The 19186-nt window shown below is 43.3% G+C and overlaps 7 protein-coding genes across 7 annotated transcripts; 3 read left to right on the top strand and 4 right to left on the bottom strand.

Moving 5' to 3' along the window:
• Positions 1-195: 195 nt before the first annotated feature.
• K460DRAFT_308149 (MFS general substrate transporter) lies at positions 196-1804 on the top strand (the record flags this gene model as incomplete). The annotated part of the gene is made up of 2 exons (XM_040930096.1): positions 196-592; positions 642-1804. Coding segments are annotated over exons 1-2 (1482 nt in total), but the record flags the coding sequence as incomplete, so codon positions are not given.
• On the bottom strand, positions 1738-3605 carry K460DRAFT_384355 (salicylate 1-hydroxylase-like protein). The gene is made up of 3 exons (XM_040935494.1): positions 2958-3605; positions 2624-2899; positions 1738-2569 (listed from the first exon to the last, which is right to left on the bottom strand). The coding sequence occupies exons 1-3, from the start codon at positions 3478-3480 to the stop codon at positions 2019-2021; spliced, it is 1350 nt and encodes a 449-aa protein (XP_040790745.1). The 5' UTR covers positions 3481-3605; the 3' UTR covers positions 1738-2018.
• A 322-nt stretch (positions 3606-3927) lies between these two features.
• On the bottom strand, positions 3928-5785 carry K460DRAFT_364149 (uncharacterized protein). The gene is made up of 4 exons (XM_040932954.1): positions 5384-5785; positions 5228-5338; positions 4789-5030; positions 3928-4685 (listed from the first exon to the last, which is right to left on the bottom strand). Exons 1-4 carry the CDS (start codon positions 5540-5542, stop codon positions 4043-4045), a joined length of 1155 nt encoding a protein of 384 aa, XP_040790744.1. The 5' UTR covers positions 5543-5785; the 3' UTR covers positions 3928-4042.
• Positions 5786-6907: 1122 nt separating this feature from the next.
• Positions 6908-9127, top strand: K460DRAFT_364148 (MFS general substrate transporter). The gene is made up of 4 exons (XM_040932953.1): positions 6908-7298; positions 7352-7786; positions 7842-8054; positions 8110-9127. Exons 1-4 carry the CDS (start codon positions 7120-7122, stop codon positions 8744-8746), a joined length of 1464 nt encoding a protein of 487 aa, XP_040790743.1. The 5' UTR covers positions 6908-7119; the 3' UTR covers positions 8747-9127.
• A 1444-nt stretch (positions 9128-10571) lies between these two features.
• K460DRAFT_276133 (alpha/beta-hydrolase) lies at positions 10572-11498 on the top strand (the record flags this gene model as incomplete). The annotated part of the gene is made up of 1 exon (XM_040928091.1): positions 10572-11498. One exon carries the CDS (start codon positions 10572-10574, stop codon positions 11496-11498), a length of 927 nt encoding a protein of 308 aa, XP_040790742.1.
• Positions 11499-11693: 195 nt separating this feature from the next.
• Positions 11694-13383, bottom strand: K460DRAFT_403474 (cytochrome P450; the record flags this gene model as incomplete). Its single annotated transcript, XM_040936635.1, has 2 exons — positions 11694-11880; positions 11939-13383. The coding sequence occupies 2 exons, from the start codon at positions 13381-13383 to the stop codon at positions 11694-11696; spliced, it is 1632 nt and encodes a 543-aa protein (XP_040790741.1).
• Positions 13384-13851: 468 nt separating this feature from the next.
• Positions 13852-14496, bottom strand: K460DRAFT_353194 (uncharacterized protein; the record flags this gene model as incomplete). Its single annotated transcript, XM_040931700.1, has 3 exons — positions 13852-13892; positions 13937-14026; positions 14106-14496. The coding sequence occupies 3 exons, from the start codon at positions 14494-14496 to the stop codon at positions 13852-13854; spliced, it is 522 nt and encodes a 173-aa protein (XP_040790740.1).
• Positions 14497-19186: the final 4690 nt, after the last annotated feature.

The raw sequence follows: 19186 nt of genomic DNA, 5'->3' as shown, positions 1-19186 counted from the left end.
TATAAGTGCTAGATTTCCTTTCTCATGGAACCGTCAAGTGCCCGTGCTTTTAGCGTTTATCTTAAAAAACCTCCTCCTCTAGGTCACGACAACACAGCATCGACTCTTCCTATCGCCGCCATGGAAGAAGGACCATCACGTAAAGCTTCCTTGCGGGAGGATAAAACCTTCACATCTTTTCCTTCGGAGACCATTGCCAGCGTCTCGGAACACCAGAATCCTGCTGCTACAGAGAAGAACACGTACTTGGACGGAATCAAGCTCGTTGTGATTATGTTGTCGCTCTGCTCGTGCAACTTTCTAGTAGCACTAGACACTACGATAATTGCCACGGCTATTCCAGTCATTTCAGAACGTTTCCATGCACTTCAGGACGTCGGTTGGTATGTCTCCGCCTACTTTCTCACCAACTGCGCTTTTCAGTTGCTGTATGGGAAGCTATATACTCTTTACCCGGTTAAATGGATCTACTTTGGCGCCGTGGCCATCTTTGAGGTCGGATCCCTAATCTGCGCGGTTGCTCCAAACAGCCCGGTTTTCATATTTGGCCGCGCTGTAGCTGGCGTTGGTGCTGCAGGAACGTTTTCCGGCTGTACGTTATCGGTTCTACATCATTTTGCAATATAGTAATGATAGTTTAGCGCTCATCGCGATCATATACGTGGTCCAACCGGAAAGGCGAGCAGCATACTCGGGCATGATTGTGGGTATGTTTGGTATCGCCTCTGTCGCTGCGCCATTAATCGGTGGAGCCTTCACCTCTCGTGTTTCCTGGAGATGGTGCTTTTATATCAATCTACCAATTGGGGGAGTCACACTAGCAGCACTATTATTCTTCCTGCATACTCCAAAGCCACCTACACCGGTCGCCAACACCTCGACTTCCCTTTGGAGAAAGTTTGCGAAGTTCGATCCATTCGGGGCGACTTTCTTCCTGGCTTCGATAACTTGTCTCCTGCTTGCACTCCAATTGGGAGGAACTACATTCGCTTTCTCGAGCGGCCGGGTTATTGCCCTCTACGTCGTCTTTGGTCTCCTTCTCATCGCCTTCATGGCGCTTCAGTTCTTTGGTGGCGAAAATGCTACCATTCCCACAAGCGTTATAAAGCAGCGTTCTATGATCTTTGGCATGCTGTACATGTTTTTGGTTGGCTCGCACTTCCTTACTCTCGTCTACTTCCTTCCTATCTGGTTCCAAGGCGTCCGTGGAAGCTCCGCTCTACAATCGGGTATTCAAACACTGCCCATTCTGCTCGCGCAAACTCTTTTCGTGGTTCTGGGCGGTATCTTCGTCACCATGACAGGGTACTACATCCCCTTGATGTGGGCCTCCATAGTGCTGACTTCCATTGGTGCGGGCCTTCTTACAACCCTCGAAGTCAACTCTAGCTCAGCCAAATGGATCGGCTACCAAATTATCTACGGCATCGGAGGCGGGTTGGGATATCAACAAGGCATTACTGCCGCGCAAACCGTTCTCGGAAACACTGAGGTCGCCATCGGCACAGCTCTCATGGTATTCGTACAGAACCTGGGAGGCACGATCTTCATCTCGGCTGCCAATAATGTATTTTTCACACGCCTCATCAAAAGTTTGACTACCATGGCCCCGGATGTTAACATCGAAGCCATAACCTCCGCAGGTGCGACGGGTTTCAAGGACGTCGTTAAGCCTGAAGAGTATCCATTAGTCCTACACGCATACAACAGCGCTATTATTGACACGTTCAGGATAGGGCTTATTCTTGCTTGCTTGAGTTCGCTCGGAGCGGTGGGTATGGAGTGGAGGAGAGCTTCAAGAAAGGAGAAGCCGAAAAAAGAGAAGCAAGTCAAACCTAGTAACGTATAAGATTAACCCGGCTGTTTGTGCTGGCTTGTTCGCTTTTCACTTTCCCTAGTTGTTGAGATCCTAAAGGTATCGAACATGATGAGATTGCTGTTCATCTGGAATTTCTTCCATTGCGGATATCAACAGACTTTTATATATTTCAAGTAGGATATAATTACGCTTGGAAGAATCAGCTCGATATCTTTTCTTCAATGATAGCTCTTGCTTTCTGTAAATCAGTGGAGATGTCATGATCCCAAAGCCAAGCCATCCTCGTTGTCGCATTACGCTCCAAGGCCTCTAAGTCATCACCTACACCTTCCCCTTCAAACTCCCACAACATCCCCGCTTCTCTGCTGGTCTTGACTAGCTTCTGGCTCCGTGGTCTTCTTACCGCGTCGTATGCGCGGAAAGCTTCTTCGAGATCGGTCTTGGACTTGCATTGTGAGAGTAGTTCGCTGAGAATGTAGACGTCCTCGATGCACATGCCCGCACCCGCGCCTTGGTGCGGTGTCGTGGCGTGCGCGGCGTCACCAACGAGACATATCAGAGGGCTGCTGCGATAGTAAATTGGTGCGGGGAGATGATTGAAGAGTGCCCAGATGTCAAAAGACTGCAGGTTCACCATGATGGAGCGCACCATAGGGCTCCAGTGCTTATAATCCTCGAGCATGTCTTCTCGGGATGTCTGGACTACCCAGTTGGGATCAGTCCAGGTGGGCCTCGAGGAGAAAGCTACGACTAGGAGATATTTAGTATGTATATGCGGGGGAAGGGGTCAGGGAGTGATGGTACCATTCAGAATCGTCCCGTTTGCAATCGGAAACGTAAGCACATGCCCATGATACCCAACGTACATCTGCGGCGTCTTTGGCTGATCTTCCCCCATGATCTCGATTGCCTTGGTCATTGGAATCAACCCCCGATAAACGTACTTCCCGGAGAACACAGCAGCCGTCGAGTCTGAGTTGCCAAGCACGAGCGACCGCGTGCGTGACTTGATTCCATCGCAGCCTAGCACTGCGCTATGCTGCGCGGTTGAGCCGTCGGCGAAGTGCAAGACTGCGTCACCTTGGGATAGATGTCAATCGCATATCTTTCGAGAGGATGTGGAAATATAGAAACCTACCTGAGCCATCCTCCGCTTCCGTGACATGAGCCAATTTCTTTCGAAATTGCGCAATGCCATCAGGAACTAATTTAACCAACTCATCCAAAAAGTGTGCCCGATGAATACCACCTCTTGGCCCCCTGTGTGCCGGGATAGTAAAAATCTCTTCGCCTAATCGCACCTTCTTATTCTCACCACTCTTTTCCAGCACAACACCATCCTTTTCGTCACCGACAATCTTCCTCTGATCCCCTACGCGCACCGTAAACCACTTTGGTGGGTCCGTCACGGTATTGCCTCGGGAGCATTTCTCAAATGCGGCGGCGATGCGCGGGTCAATAAGGCCCATTGTGCGCACCATGACAGGCTCGAATCCAACGCCAGCGCCGATCTCGCCGAATGCAGAAGCAGATTCATAGAGGGTGATAGGGATGGAAGGTGCATGCTTGAGGAGGGCGATGGTGAGGGTAAGGCCGGCAATGCCCCCGCCAATTATGGCGAGGGTGGGGGTTTTCTGTGCATGAGACGGAGTATCAGACATTTCTCTTTATAGAGTGTGTGGTAGTGAGTGGGAGGAACGGCTGAAGGCGGCGAGGAAGTTTGACTTTGAAGGGACCAAACGATCAAAGCTAGTACCCGTAAATCCAGGTTTGCGCTAAATATGTGTATGCGGCTGGAAGGCTATCCTGACAAGTGCAAACGCAAATGTACGTAGGTTCTAGCCCCGCGAGTGGGGCGGCGCGGGCGGCGCTTAGGACGCAACACTGGCATTCCGTGGTGTGATTACGGACAATCGCTGATTTCGTGCGTGAATATTCGCCCCTTCTTCGCTTGCGGAATACTGGTAAAAAAAGGACGCGTTAGTGTGAGTAGAATCTTCGAACGAGTCGTGGGACGTAGCAACGTGGTTGCCACTAGGCGACTCAAATGTGTGAGCTTGGACACAGTGATGCGAGTTTCGCACTGAAGCTTGCGTCGGCATGTTTAGCATGATTTGGATATTTTCTAGAAAATGTATGGGATAAGTGGCCGTTAATCATACATGCAACTTACGAGCACACAACGGCTCGATTTGCTATCATTTGAAGCCCTAACACTCCACTTCACTCCCTCACCACCTTGACATCCGTTGTGACTTTGATGCCCTGCATCGCTATATCTTCGCTTCCACTTGCACTTCCACTTCTGCTCCTGCTTGTCGTCGTAACATGCGCCGACGTTTTTGCGCCCTCGATGATGCGCTCCTGGCTCTCACTCGGACTGATCGACGCATACGTATCAGGCCTACCCCTCCCTCCAGTCTTTACATCGCCCATAGGATAGGTATTACCATTCGCAGTCTTGTTTCGTGGCCGCGACGCCCCTAAGCCCTGTCCACTCGATCCCTCGACCCCATACTGATGGTACTGTCCGGACGTTCCCTTGTGACTACGCCACTTCTTAGGCCATATTGAACTGATGCTCTTCCGTAGGCTAATCAGGCACGCGCAGATGACGCCTACAGCGGCTTCAATGAAACTCCATAGGTTCGTAGGCGCCGATTCGTAGGTCGGTTCCTTGGTTCTGAGGGTTAAGGGGAGCGTGGCCATGCGGAGCGCCGTCGTCAGGCAGATGAAGAAGCCCATGGAGAAGAGCACAACGAGGCCTATGCGCGAGCCGGTCGACATGTTCAGGCGATAGATGACAGGCATAGGGAGGATGAAGATGGAGCAATCGGTTAAGATGTTGAGGATCGCGTTGGTCCATCTGGAAATTGAGTCAGTGGTTGCTCCATCTCACTTCGCGTAGTTCTAGCAACCCAAGGTTGATGCCGAAGTGAACTCAGGTATCAGGAAGAAGTCAAACTTACCGATGCCAGAAAAAATTAATACATGTTCCTGGTATCTTCCTGTTGTACACACGATTTATGGGTGTACACTGAAAGATGCAAACGAACAGAAACGATACAGTCCATCCAATGGATACCGCCATCAAGAAGATGCACGCTTGACGAAAGCGCTTCATGGGGAAGATGCGGTAATACAAGGCTAGGAAAGCCATCTTGTTTAGACCGTTGGTGAGCGTGTAAAAGGACTGAGTCAACCAGAAGAACTGTGTTTATGTTGTCAGTATGTGATTCAGATACTGCATAGAGAAGTTCAACGGTGAAGGGGTTTCGAAAGATGACGATAAGAGCATTCAAAGTGCTTTTGGGGGGTGTAAGGATGATTTCCATCGCGAGATTCCAATTCAAGGGTCCAATGACTGTGATAAAGTGCGGAAAATAAGGACTTTGGTGTTGAACTAACCTTCATCGCTGTTGTGACATTGCCTCCTGTCCTTTTAATGTCAACCACTCGCATTCCAAATCCATAAGTCGTTGCTTTGAAGACAAAGGCCGCGAACAATATGAGGAAAAGCTATTCTTCGTCAGCGAGGCTCAGCGATGTGTGTCTGAATCTTACATTGGACGCTATAACAAAGACATCTTCCAAACCCAGCCATCCCCTATTTCTGATTGTGGTTACAATTCTGAACAGTAACAGAAGGGACGAGAGCGTGGCGAGTGAGATAGTGACCCATCGTAGATCCCTTTGCTCCTCAGGATACGCCTCGAAGATCATAGTGTGTCGACGATCCAAGCTGCCCGTAGGTTCACTCTGTGAATCTTGACTGAAAAAACGGAGCGTTACAACGGTGGATTGAACGGGGGCCCTGAAGAAGCCGTGAATCTAACGCTAGAAGGTGAACTGATGGGAGATCGCTGTGTTTTGACGGAGAGTCATTTTCAGTGTACCATGTACCAAACCAGCGTTTGCTATACATCAAACCGAGTACGGGCTCATTCGATAACACGAACCGTAGCATGATTTCTCCCGAAGTTTAATGATCCTACTACGACGGCACCACGGCACGGGCTCGGTTGGACAGGAAGTTTTCTTTTCACGCCTCGAACCTGCGTCGCTCGGTAGCTATCCGGGCATTTACATGTGCCCAGCCTCTGCCGTCTCCGTGGGCCCATCGTAAGGATTGTTGGGAGATTTCTTCGGGTCCAATCCGGTACTTCAATCAAGTTTTTTCCAGCTGGTAACGTATCAGGGGGACCCAGAATGTCGCTTAGAGCAACCAGAACGCTGATGGAGCGAGATGACTGTTTGGTCTCAGCTGTGCCGCATACATGCATACACGGCCCATATATATAAAGCACAAATCAGGACGTTAAAATTGACAGGGTTGTGCGCCACCGCGGTGCGACCCCGTATTCAAAGACGGGATGCTTCCCCTAGCGTGGCAGAAAAGGCGAATGAGACTAGCGAAAACTGGGAGACGGATTTGTTTTTCGGTCCTTAGGATCAAAGCGTGTATCGTCTCAGTGGGGGTGAGTGGTCTGATCCATAAGCTACATGTGGGAACCTGTGCGAGAAAGACCTGACGGTGCGAGATCCCACATGGAGTCATTTATAATTGCAACCTCGTTCCCTGCTTATCCAATCGTCTCTTATATTGCATCTCGATCTTGGGTACCCTCGCTTGCTATGCACGCGGCAGCTTGCCACGATTTGCTCGCGCGTCTGCGTCTGTGTCTGCGTCTCTCTCGGATCTTGTCGCCCCACAAGCCCAGGTGGGTTTGAAATTGTTTCGGACAAATAAGAGCCGAACCACAAAAAGAAGCTTAGATAAACTACACCGCTCAGCGGCCAACCTCTCATCTTACGGGCCGTGGCGCACGCGGAAGGTTCTGCCGTTGCCGAAGGATCGTAACTTTCAAACGGGCCCGTAGATCTGGGTCGCACCAGGGTCCACCGGGAGACTAGCGCTGAATGAGGACGCTTGCCGACCCGTCGACGTGAGAACACGACAGCAGCTCGTCAGCCCGCAGGCTCTCCTGCGGGGCGCCCGTAAGAACCACCGCGGCTAGTCATGTGGAATCCCTTGGGCCCATTGGGATTTGATTGCGGCAGTTAATCTCTGAAGTTCCAGACGCCTCTCGGTCGGTTACGGTGTTCCGCTGCAAAGTATATTGCTCGTTGAACGACTACTACTTGTGATCCCTCGTGTTCTTTGCTTTTGCAGCTGTCGTTTGTTGCTTTTTAGAGCAATACTCGCTGTAGGATCAACATCGTGTCGCCGTGTTGCTGTGCAGCTAGAAGACCCGACTCTCCGCCGATCCTCATCTCTCCTGGCTCCCCACACTCTCACAATGGCCAACTCAGACCGTATGGAGAAGGGCGTTCTTGCCCATGACGCTCCCGTGTCCTCTACATCGTCGACCCTCGAGCCTCCCTTCGACCACGCTGCCGAGAAACGGTTATTGCGCAAGATCGATCTCCGGGTCTTACCGGTACTATGGATCCTGTATCTCGTGAACTTCATCGATCGGTACGATCTAGCCATCCCCGTTGTATGTCTTGCATGCTGACGTGCGTCTCAAGTGCCAACATTGGAAATGCGAAGATCCAAGGCATGGAGAAGGAGCTGCATCTCGTCGGCCAACGGTTCAACATCTGTGTCTGGGTTTTCAACCTTGGATACCTTGTCGCTGGTATTCCATTGCAGATCGTGTTCAAGAAGTATGGACCAAAGACTCTCTGTTATATGATGTTCTGCTGGGGCATCACCGTCATCGGCTGCGGCCTCGTGAAGCGCTGGGAGCAGCTTGTCATCTGCCGTTTGCTAGAAGGCATGGCTGAAGCTGCGTACATTTCTGGAGCCGCATACTTGATTGGAGCGTACTACACTAAGAAGGAGTATTTGACCCGCTTCGTCCTATTTTGTACCGCAGGTATCATTGCCGGCGCCATCAACGGATTCGTCTCGTCGCTGATCGCGAGGATGAACGGTACTGCTGGTTACAGTGCCTGGAGATGGTGAGTCTTGCTTTCCTGGAAATACAAAGCGGTAGTTAACTGACTGGATCGATAGGATCTTTATCATCGAGGGTTGCATCACCATTTTCGTTAGCATCGCTTGCTTTCCGGCTGTTCCACCATTTCCGGAAGACTGCAAATTTCTGTCGCCTGAAGAGAAATCGCTTATGCTTGCGCGTGTTAGGGCTGATGGAGGACATGTGGAGAACGACGAGATTACCTTTAAGAAGGCTCTATACTATCTCAAGGATTGGAAGATCTGGGCAGGGTAAGACATACCTTCAGCCCCCCATCGTCTGATCTGATACTAACATCGCCTTCAGCGTTGCCATGAATCTTGGTGTCACCGAGAACGCAAACTCCCTCGCGAATTTCCAGCCGACCATTCTCAAAGGCCTCGGATATACCGCGACGCAAGCCCAAGTCCACACCATCCCTGTATATCTCGTCGGCGCAGTCTTCTCCGTTGTCTTCGCCTACACAAGCGAGTATCTACAGCGTCGCTATTACTTCTACATGTTGGGCTGGGCTGTCCTTGCCTCAGGTCTTATTGTTGAAGTCGTATATCCTACCAACCCGAAGGTACGATACATGGGCATGTTTTTCATCGCATGTGGCTGCTACCTCGCAATGCCGATATCCATTATTTGGGTATCCATCAACTGCGCGAGTGGGTACAAGCGGGCAGTGGCTATTGCAGCCATCATCAACTTTGGAACAGCAGGTGCATTCGTTAGCTCCAATGTCTTCTTGTTCAAGGAAGCGCCGAAGTTCCATACCGGGTTCAGCACTGGTCTCGGTTTGTCGTGCATGGGAGCTTTTGCCGCTACCTTGATTTGGTTTGGATGCAAGCATGAGAACAAGCAGCGAGACCACAGGAGGGCGGAGTTGCCAGTCGAGCTTGACGAGAGCATGAAGGAATTGGGTGACGAGCATCCAGACTTCCGTTTCGCCTTGTAGGGGTGCAGGGATGTTTGTCCAGGGCTACCCCAGTGTTGCTGAGACTACGAAATAGACAGGCAGTTAGGCCTCAAAAATAGATTGCAAGTACTATGTGAACCTATCAGTCCTCTCATGTCCGAGACTCCAATCTTACTGTTGTGCATTTTCAGTCAGTCAGGGTCCGCGCCGTCGTTAACATGTAACTTAGGTGTTTTAAGGCCTTACGGCGAGGAGAGGTAAAATAAGAGCGTGCATCCAGCGTTGCTCAATATATAACGCGCCACCCAAATTAAACACAGCATTGTACCATGTAAACTCGTACGGGGTAGCAATAACAAAAGATAGGAGAAATTGTATCCTCGAATCAAACAGGCCACCCGGCACGGCGGGGGAGCGAACAAAAGTTGGATTAAGAAAGCCCAAATGAGGCATTACTTAATGTACATGTTAGTCAGCTAGCAGACTGAGCACGCAACAGATGATTGATAGCACTCTAACTCTACACTATCAACTTGATTATCCAGTCCCGTTAGTGCTAAAGTTATGTATCGTAGCTAACTGTCTCTTGTTCGAGGGCGATATGCCCTGCTACTTTCAACACACTTTTTTAGGCGTGCGCATCGCGTTCCGTCACAGGCGTTGCGGCTGTTACACCCCATAACATACGTGGGTCTCAACAAACACGGCCGAAGAGCGGACTCGTCTCGAGATGCATTTCACACGATGGCCGGCCACAACCCACTTCTAAAGTCCCCACCCAAGGCCCAGCGGTAGATGTCATTACGCATTCCAGCTAAGGAGAAGTACCTGGAAGGATACAGGAAATAACTGCCGCCGAACTCGAATCATTGAGAGGTTGTCATGACTGGAGAAAGACAGCTTTATTGGAGGCCTGGATGACAGCTGGCTCGCCCATGATCTCTGAATATCGACACACGTTCGGAAAGCACAAAGAGAAGCGGTTGGAGGAGATACCTGATACATATCTCGTCACAGTACAATACAACTCGATGATGCTGTCGCAAGAGCGCGCATATTTGTTATTAAAGACTGGAAGACGTACGCGAAAGTGTCGTCGAGCATGGTGAAGCGTGCAAGTCACGATCTTTTACCTCACGTCTTGTCTCATTAAGCCGTAGTTTTTCAAAGGAAAAAGCACTACTGGGCGTTGAGATGAATTGCCAGTGTTTGTCTTTACACCAAGGCCCCCTATCAACTGACACCTTGTCATAGCCAGCACACTCAACAGCATACTAACAACCTGTTCGATATAACGGGATTTATTCTTGTAGTTCTCCGTTTGGCTTCTGCCGGGTAGGACATTTTGGCTACAGTCTGGGTTTGGAACCATGGTTGGCGGCTGTCTCGACCTATCCTGGAAGAATCAATGTGATCACAATCATCTCCGCACTCACATTACTTTTACGGAACCAGCGATAAAGCAACTAGGGCGTAGGCACTTTGGAAATCCTCTTGTGGCTGCAGTTTGCTTCGGTCGAAGCGTTGAGGTTGCTGATTCCGCTCGAGCGCTCCCATTGGCTAATTTGAAAGCAGCCGTGACATCACGGCTGCCTCAGTCCCATGGCGAGGTCAACTACAATAGTATGACGTTGAGTTGCCTCCTAGCTCTGGAAGCGACGAATAACATGGTTTCAATTGAAGGGCTCAGTATCTAATTCGTGTGTTCTGAAGCACGAATGCGGGTCGCCCTAGCCAACCCGAACAATTGGTAATCCGTCCTACACGCCAGACGAGGGAACAGTATATATATATTCCCTCTTCCTGAATCCAACAGGCGTACCCTTCACTTACTCCAGTCTACGCAATGCGCAGTTCCCTGAGAATGACTTCAAGCACCCCCAACGATCCCACCATTCTGACCCAGAGCTTCCACTACGAGAACTCAACCCACAGCTACGATATCAAATGGCGCTCCCTAGGCGATGCGCAATCCCCACCTCTTATCTTCATCCACGGAACGCCCTGGTCTTCTCGCGTCTGGACGCCATTCGCCCTAGCCTTGTCTCGACAATTCCACGTGTACCTATTCGACAACCCCGGCTTTGGAGACTCACCACTCGAGCGCGAAATATCAGAAAAAGGCTTCAAACCGGCCGATACCGTCACGGAGCTTGATGCCGATCTAGCACGACAATCCGAAGTCTTCGCCGCCTTGTTCAAGTCCTGGGAAAGAAAGTGGGGCGACCAAAAAGCTCATGTCGTAGCGCATGATCATGCAGGTCTAATGAGTCTGCGCGCATATTTGCTACACGGTTGTCGATACGCTAGTCTCTGCCTTATTGACGTTGTCGCTCTCGGACCATTTGGGAAGTCGTTGTTTGAGGCGGTGGCGGAGTTTCCCCAATACTTTCAGCAGCTGCCCGATATGTCCTTCGAGGGAATCCTAGAGGCATATATCCGCAACGCGGCCTTCACCGAGCTGCCAAAAGATATCATGCAGATGCTGAAAGCGCCTTGGTTAAGGCATGGCGGGAAAAAGGGCTTCATTCGGCAACTGTGCCAGGCGAATTCAAGGAGCGTTGAGGCAGTCGAGGGAAGATATGCAGAGGTTGGGCGGGAAATACCTGTCAAGATTATTTGGGGTGCGCAGGACAGTTGGATACCGGTCGAGGTCGCTGCGAGGCTTGGGAAAGCGCTGCAAGCGAAGGAAATTGTCACAATTGAGGAAGCGGGCCATCTTGTCATGTATGACCAACCAGCCCAACTAGGAGTTGAACTTGGGAGATGGCTGAGCACGGTTGGGAGGTGAAAAAGGGCACAGAAAGGACTCTTTCGGGGTGCATTCGTCTCCTGTGAGACTTTGTTAGATTTATCTCCCGTTAGCAATATGAAACAAGATTAGATCCTACACTCTTCGCCCTATTACGCAGCACATGTCTTTGATTTTTATAGCTCACATGTTTAGGTCTATGTACAGTACAACACAGCGCGGGTGACCTGATCCTCACGTCCGATCTTCTGGCGTCCATATGCTCTTCCGGCGTCGGACCTCGACATGAAGTGGTAACGGAATTTGGAACCTTATCATCCAGATCTTCTTTGGCTTTTCAGTGAGCGGCTTGAAGTCGTAGTTGAGGAGCAGATGTGCAAAAATCATCTTCAGTTCATGCGACACGAAGAAGCGGCCTGGGCTTAACGAAGTTAGCATTGACGCTGCCACGTGGAGACCAGATAGCACAGGTAACTTACCAAGCGTGCCTACCATGACCAAACGGTAGATGATGAACGCCCGTCGTTACGAGACCTGTCTGCTTCAACTTCAATGCGTTGACATTTGCCTTTTCCTCTGTACTCATCGCCTCAAACTCCTCCCTAGGGCGTGAATATCGGAAGGCGTCGAAGACTTCCGAGTTTTCGTGGATATCGGTATCGCCAGCTAGCGCCGTCCATGGGCATGAGAGGAGTACCCCGTGCGCAAGGTGGATGCCTTCAGGAGTAGTAATACCCTCTTTTGCGACGACCTTCCGATGTACGAACGTCAGCGCAATTGGTGAGGCGCGTTGAGACTCTCGGATTGCAGAGTCGATACGGTGCATTCGGCTGAGACCCTGCTTGGTCCACCCTCCCTCCTCTTTGAAAATGCGGTGTGCCTCTTCACGTAGAGATGAGATGACGCTTGCGTCCGCCCAGAGAATGCTGCCCAACGTCTCGTAGGCCGTCAGAGATGTGGTATGGATGCTAGCAAAATTGATGGGCATGATGCGCTGAGCGATGCGGTCAGGCTGCATCTCGTCGCGACGTCCCTCGGCTTGAGCTGTTCGATAGCTCCAAGTAATAAAGTCACTCGGCTCCTTCCAAGTATCATAATCAGGGTCGCCAGCGTCCTTCTTGGTGATATCTGAAATGCGCCGTTTGATCAGCGGTAGTGTCCATTGTGAAGATTGCCAGTAGTGGTACTTGACGGGCAAGCTGAGCAAGTTGCCGAGGATGGGATGCAGCGCCTTTGGAAGCAGGGACATAAACGCCTGCGTTCGAATGACGTCTGTCGTAAAGGCTAGTACTGCGTCCAAGAACTTTTGCTCGCGACAGAGCGATTTGCCGACCAGCATGCGATTTGTGAGCCCAGGAATCATCTTCATAAAGGACTGCAGCGCTTCCACCTTTATGAACTCTTCCGTATTCATGCCGTATACAGCTTCTACGGCATGTGGTATCTCATCTTCCATACTCGGAAGAACCGCATTTAAATTGCGCACCAGGTTCTTGTGAATCACATGCTCATGATACGGATCCTTCAAAATGATGGGCTTGACAAACGAAAAGTCGCCCTGAAGAGAATCGTAATGTGCCTCGCTCGTACTGAGAATGTGATCAGGTTGGTCAAACATCCAACTCAGCTGGGTCCTAGGCATGACAATCTCAGGCTGCATGCCAAGCGTTGCAGGTAGCACGAAGATCTGGTTCTTCCTGCTGTACTTGTCATAGCCTGCAAGCAACCATTCCTTGCTCTTTTTCAATGCAGTGTAGTTGCGCAAACCTGCGAGCCAGCCTTTGCCGTAGCCCATCCATGGTATCGTTGTTGGGGGTTGTGGAGCACGGAGAAAGTTGTAGGCTGTCGCGACAATCCAGTAGGTCAAGATGGCGGCAGCAACGGCCGGCAGCGTGACGAGGGAGTCCCCTTCGGCCTTCGCCATAGTCCAATCGCCGGGGGAAAGTAGAGAACGAAGAGGATAAGGGTTGAGAGGTATCTCGAATGCGATTCTCAGCCTGCCGGGCAGATGATGCGCATGATGGCATCCATATTAAAAGTCGTGGTTTGTAGCCAGTAACACCTGCCGCGTTAGACATGAAACCAAGTCCGCACGCCCCGCTCTTTCCCTGCCAACTCCACCTAATCCCTCATTAAAAACAACGCCAGTCGCAAGCGACCTTCCTACGGTCGTCAAGCGAGCTGTGGGCCGCGACGAGCACGCATCTTCACCAACCGATCCTCAGTAACTGCGACATCGCCAGCGCTACGTTCGGGTTGCAACGGTTCCGATGTTGGTGGGGCAACAACACACGACTAGGACGACTAGGCGTAAGTAGAATCGCCCCAGCACGGTTAGCTGTCAATATTTGCAGTGCCCATTTACTCAAATAATGACAATACTTTCTCGGAACTACAAGTTAGCACTTCCCGTTCTCTCTCGCTGCTGATGCACTATACATGGAGATCTGCCTGGCATCGACGTTGTGTCAACATACCATCTGGCTTCCTTATTGAGACATTAATCGAAGATGGAGACGGTGAAGAAGTAGTTGCATCAAAATACCATCGACATGGTCTATCTACCCCTACATACCCATCGTCTATTCCAAGTCAGATGGCTCAAGAGCAGAAGAGGTTATAAAAGAAGCGTCTCGGGCTACTGACCGTCCCCGCCGAAGTTCGCCTTGAGATCTACAGATACCTTTTGCCCCTCCACATTCGATGCGGCGATCTCCAAGGACTCGTACTTTCGTGTCGCACGATCAAAGAAGAGGTGTACCACGAGATACGAAAGGAGGTCAAGACGATCGATGACGAAATCCAGAAGCGCTGGCTTTTCAAGAAGAAGTACATCATCGCCTTTCCTGGACGTTTGTTCAAGGCGAAAGAGTTTATCATCGACGTCCCGTATCTGCAATACAGCGACATCAAGGCTCTTCGTGACAAAGTCAGGGGAATTCTCTACTTTTCCCACCTCCCCCACCTCGTACTGCGTATTGACATTGTCACTGGGCTCTCGATCATTGATGAGTCTCTCGTTGATATCGACTGGCATCAGCGGCTACATTTGGCGCGCCTCGCCCTTGACTACAGATGGATGGGTTCCTCCATTAGGGCCGGGGATGTCAAGAACGTGACGATAACTTGCGGGTCCAAGATCTTGTGGGACATCTGTATGGGGACCAACAACTCTCAGAGTCGAACGAGGGAACTTTCTAATTGATGAGTAAGCATGGTAGATGCGTGGCACTTGTAAACTCGTTGCCTTCCAGCAGTCACCTCAATAGTTGGATTCCAGTATATCTAAAGGCGTCAAGTGCCAGAGAAAACGGCGGACATTTCCGGCACATACGGCCTTTTTCGCTAATTGGGGAACGGGACTTGCAGGACGAAGCTGAGGTAACAGTTTCTAGTTTAGTCTGTCAACTTCAGAAGAATACGACGATCGAATTCATCGCTGTAAGCATCGTTCCCGGCTTTGCGACTCGATCGCACTCGTTCTTGTGAACTTGTAGGTGGGGCAGGAGCGTGACTGCGCGGGCAACGGCCAGGAGATTAGCCGATCAAAACAACGCGTCCTTAACATTTTAGAATTATCACCAACACGACAGTCGCAGGCTTAAGAGGATTTTCAAAGCGCCTATGCCCTAATTAAGCTAACGTATCACACAGGCGAGCTACGCGCTTAGGCAAGCTACGCACTTTGCTAAAATTTTACTAAAATTAGTACTATATATAATAGTACAGTACTATAAAAAACTATAATAATAAATTATAATAAACTAATTTATTTAAAAATTACTTTTATTTTTTACTTGTATATTTATATATTATGCCTAGCTTTATTATAGTATTTATAGCACTTTTAAAAAAGCTTACTTACTTTAATATATATTTATTTTTTTATTTTTTTTTTATTACTATACGCTTTAAACTTTTTTAAAATTATTAATTAAAAATTATTTTTTACTATAAAAGTATTACGGTTCTACCCCTCTATTATATAACTACTCTACAATTATATAATATCTAACTTAATATAATTAAACTTTTTGCTAGCGCTTTTAGCGCTTACTTTACTAAACTATATTAATTTAAACTTAGGATCTTGCATTTAGTAGCTTAGTATTTTATTATATAGTAATTAACTTAATTTACTAAATTTATTTTTTATATTATACTAAGCTTTTTTTTAAAGTAAGCTTTAATAAATTTATATATAAACTATATTATTATTGCAGGTATAATATTAACGCGCGTAATACTAATTACTATAACTTAATAAATAATAAAAATTTTTACTAACTTTAGCATGCTATAATTAATATAATTATTTAATTAAGTAAAATAAAATAGTTAAATTTTATATTATACTTTTAAACTTTTTTAGTATAAGCAAAAATTAAGCAGAAATTTAAAAAAAAACTTAAAGTATAATACTAGTAAAATTGCAGCCTAATAATAACTTAAGCAACTTTAAATAAAATAATAATTTTATAAAAATTAAAAAAAAAGGCTTATGCGTGCAGTATAATATTTTTTAAAAAAAGTAAGTTTAATTTAAAATATTTAAAAATAATAATAAAGCAGATATTAAAAAATGCTGCTATTACTTACGCTAAAAATTGCTTAAAAAAATTATAAATTAAAAAAAAAATATAGTACTTTATTTAAAATAAAATAATAATAATAACTAGCTATTACTACGTTTGTTCTAATTTTATCTTAATAATTAAATAAAAATTACTACTAATATATAAATAATTGCAGACTTTTAAACTTATATATAAAGCAATAGTAATAATATATTTGTTTATATTATAAATTTTTTAGCATTTACTACTAATTTTAAGTTTTAGATTACATTTTTAAAGAATAATGCTTAAGTTAAAAAAAATAGTATATAAAAATATATTTAAACTGCTAAAGAATATATTAAATAATAAATTATAGTTTTTATAATAAAATAGATTACGCAGGTAATATAGAAAAATAACTAATTTATTAATATAAAAAATAGCTATATAGCGCAAATTTTAGTTTTATAAAATAAACTAAGCAGCTCTTAAGCAAACAATATTTAATTTACTATTTATTTTAAAAAATTTAAATATAAAAAAAATTACTAAAAATAATACGCAAGCGGTCCTTTTAATAATAATAATATATTATAAAATTAAAATAATAATTAGTATACTTATAGTAACTTTGCTTATAACCTGCTATTACTAATAATTTAATTATTATTATTACTATTTTTACTATAACTAGTTACAGTAAACTTTTATACTTTTATAAAAATTCTACTTTTATAAAAATAATTTATAGTAGCACTAGCACTGCTTTTATTAGTTAATAGCAATTTAATAGCTACTAGCAAAAAATTAAAAAATATTAATATTTTTTAAAATAATAAATTAAATAAAAGAAATTATAAATTTTAGCAATGCAGTACTAGGAACTTTTTATTTAAAATAAATATTTATACTTTAATATAAAATTAAATTAAATATATTATTAACTACTTCTACAAATTTGCTAGCTAGCGTATAAAATATTACTTAAATTTAAAAATTTGTAATATTTATATTATAATTAATAAAATTTTTAAAAATTTAAACTATATTTATAATACTACTAACTTTACTACTAAAGCTATAGCAAAGTTATAAAAATTAGTACTTAGCAATTTTATATAGGGTAAATAAAAATTATTTAATATATAAGTAAGTTGCTTTATATTTATAATTGCGCCTATTAATATACTAAATAGTAAAATAATTTAGTATGCTATTTGCTTTATATGCTACAGCTAGTAAACTAGTAGCTAGTATTATTATAATAATATATAAAAAACTTTTAGCTAAAACTACTAAGTATAGTAGCAATTTTATTATTTTACTAGTAAAAATAATATATTTTTAAATTTAACTTTTAGCTTTTAAGGGGCTTAAGGCAGTTAAAATAGCAGTATTAGTAGTAGTAGCACTGCTTTTATTTAAACTAATTATAGTAAAATTAAATAATAGTTAATAGCTTTTGCAAAGCAAGGCTAGTACTTTAAATATAATAATATTACTAATAAAAATAGTAAAAAATATTACGTAATAAATAATAATATTTTAGCAATTTATAAAAATAAATTAATTATTTCTGCTATTTGCGTTTTAGTACTGCAAGCAATAATTACTAGTGCAGCTATAATAATTAAAAATAATAATTATTTAGAAAATTAAAAATTTTTAATAAAAAATACCGCTAGGGACGTATTAAAAAAAATTTAATAATAATAGTACTACTAAAGCTTTTTTTTTTACTAAAAATTATTTTTCTAGTTTATATTTATACTACTAATAATTTACAGTTTTTTAATACCCTGCTTATTAAAGTAATTTTATATAATAATACTTTATACATTTGCTTATAATACTTAAAAGAATAAACTTTAAAACTAAATAATAATAAAAAAGCAGTAAAATTAAGTATAAATATAATAGTTAAAAATAAGCAATTAGTTTATAAATAATAATTTATATTTAAGTATAAAATTACTATTTTTTCTAAAACTATTATTAATATAAAAAATTTAATAAATTTTAAAATAATTAGTAACTATGCATTACAATTATTTACGCAATAATATAAATTATAAATATTTTATTTAAAGCAGCTATTAAAGCTGCGCTTTAGCAATAAAATTATTAAATAAACTATTATTTATAAAATATTAGTAATAGTTGTATATAGTAATTATTAAAGCAAAAAACTTTTTTATTAAGTTAAAATAATAGGCTATAACTTTATTTTTAGTATGCTTTAATTAAAAAAGTATAATTTATATATTAATTAGTGCAATAAAACTATGCATTTTAATAGCAAGTATTATTATACTAACTACCTACTAAAAGGCAAGCTAGTTTTAGTTTATAGCAGCAAATATTATAAAAAATAATAAAAATTTATTAAACTAAATTTTGCGTATGCTTTGCTTAACGTATACTATATATTAAGCGCTATAGCAGTAATAATAGCATTTTATTTAAATTATAATATAGTTTAAATATATTTGCAAAACTTTAAGTGTATTACTACTATTAATAGCAATAAATAAAAAAATGCAAAATAGCTATTTGCATTAATATTTAGTATAAACTTTAATATTTTAATATAAAAAAATATTAATAAATTTTATAATAAGCTAAATACGCCTGCAAAAAGCTACGCTAAAGTTTTAAAAAAGCTGCCTAATTAGCTTTATAATATAACTTACTACTTTAATTTTAACTTAGCATATATAACTTTGCTACTATAGTAATTAAGCGTTAATTATACTATTAATTTAATACTAGGCTTAAAGTACTTTAGTATAAAAATATATAAAATAAGCAAAAATAAAGGCTTTACAGTTAAAGCTTATATTAATAATATATATATAAAAAATAAAATCTGCAAAAGTTACTTTAACTATATTTTACTAGTATTTATTATTAAAAAGCTAGGTAATAAGTTGTATATTTGCATTAATTATAAAATATTTAATATAGTAATTATTAAAAACTGTAATATACTACTAATAATTAAAAAAACGCTAGCATAACTTGCAAAAATAAAATATTTTACTATTATTAATATTATTATAGTATTTAATAAAATCTGCATTAAAAATAGTAATAAATATAAAATAGCTTTTTTTATTAAATATAAGTTTTTTAAGTATATTATTATGCTTTTTAGTTTATACAATA

This window comes from Cucurbitaria berberidis (genome assembly GCF_010015615.1).
Source record: "Cucurbitaria berberidis CBS 394.84 unplaced genomic scaffold K460scaffold_2, whole genome shotgun sequence".
In the NCBI taxonomy this organism is placed as follows: Eukaryota; Fungi; Ascomycota; class Dothideomycetes; order Pleosporales; family Cucurbitariaceae; genus Cucurbitaria; species Cucurbitaria berberidis.
This window is presented reverse-complemented; position numbering and strand designations above follow the sequence as displayed.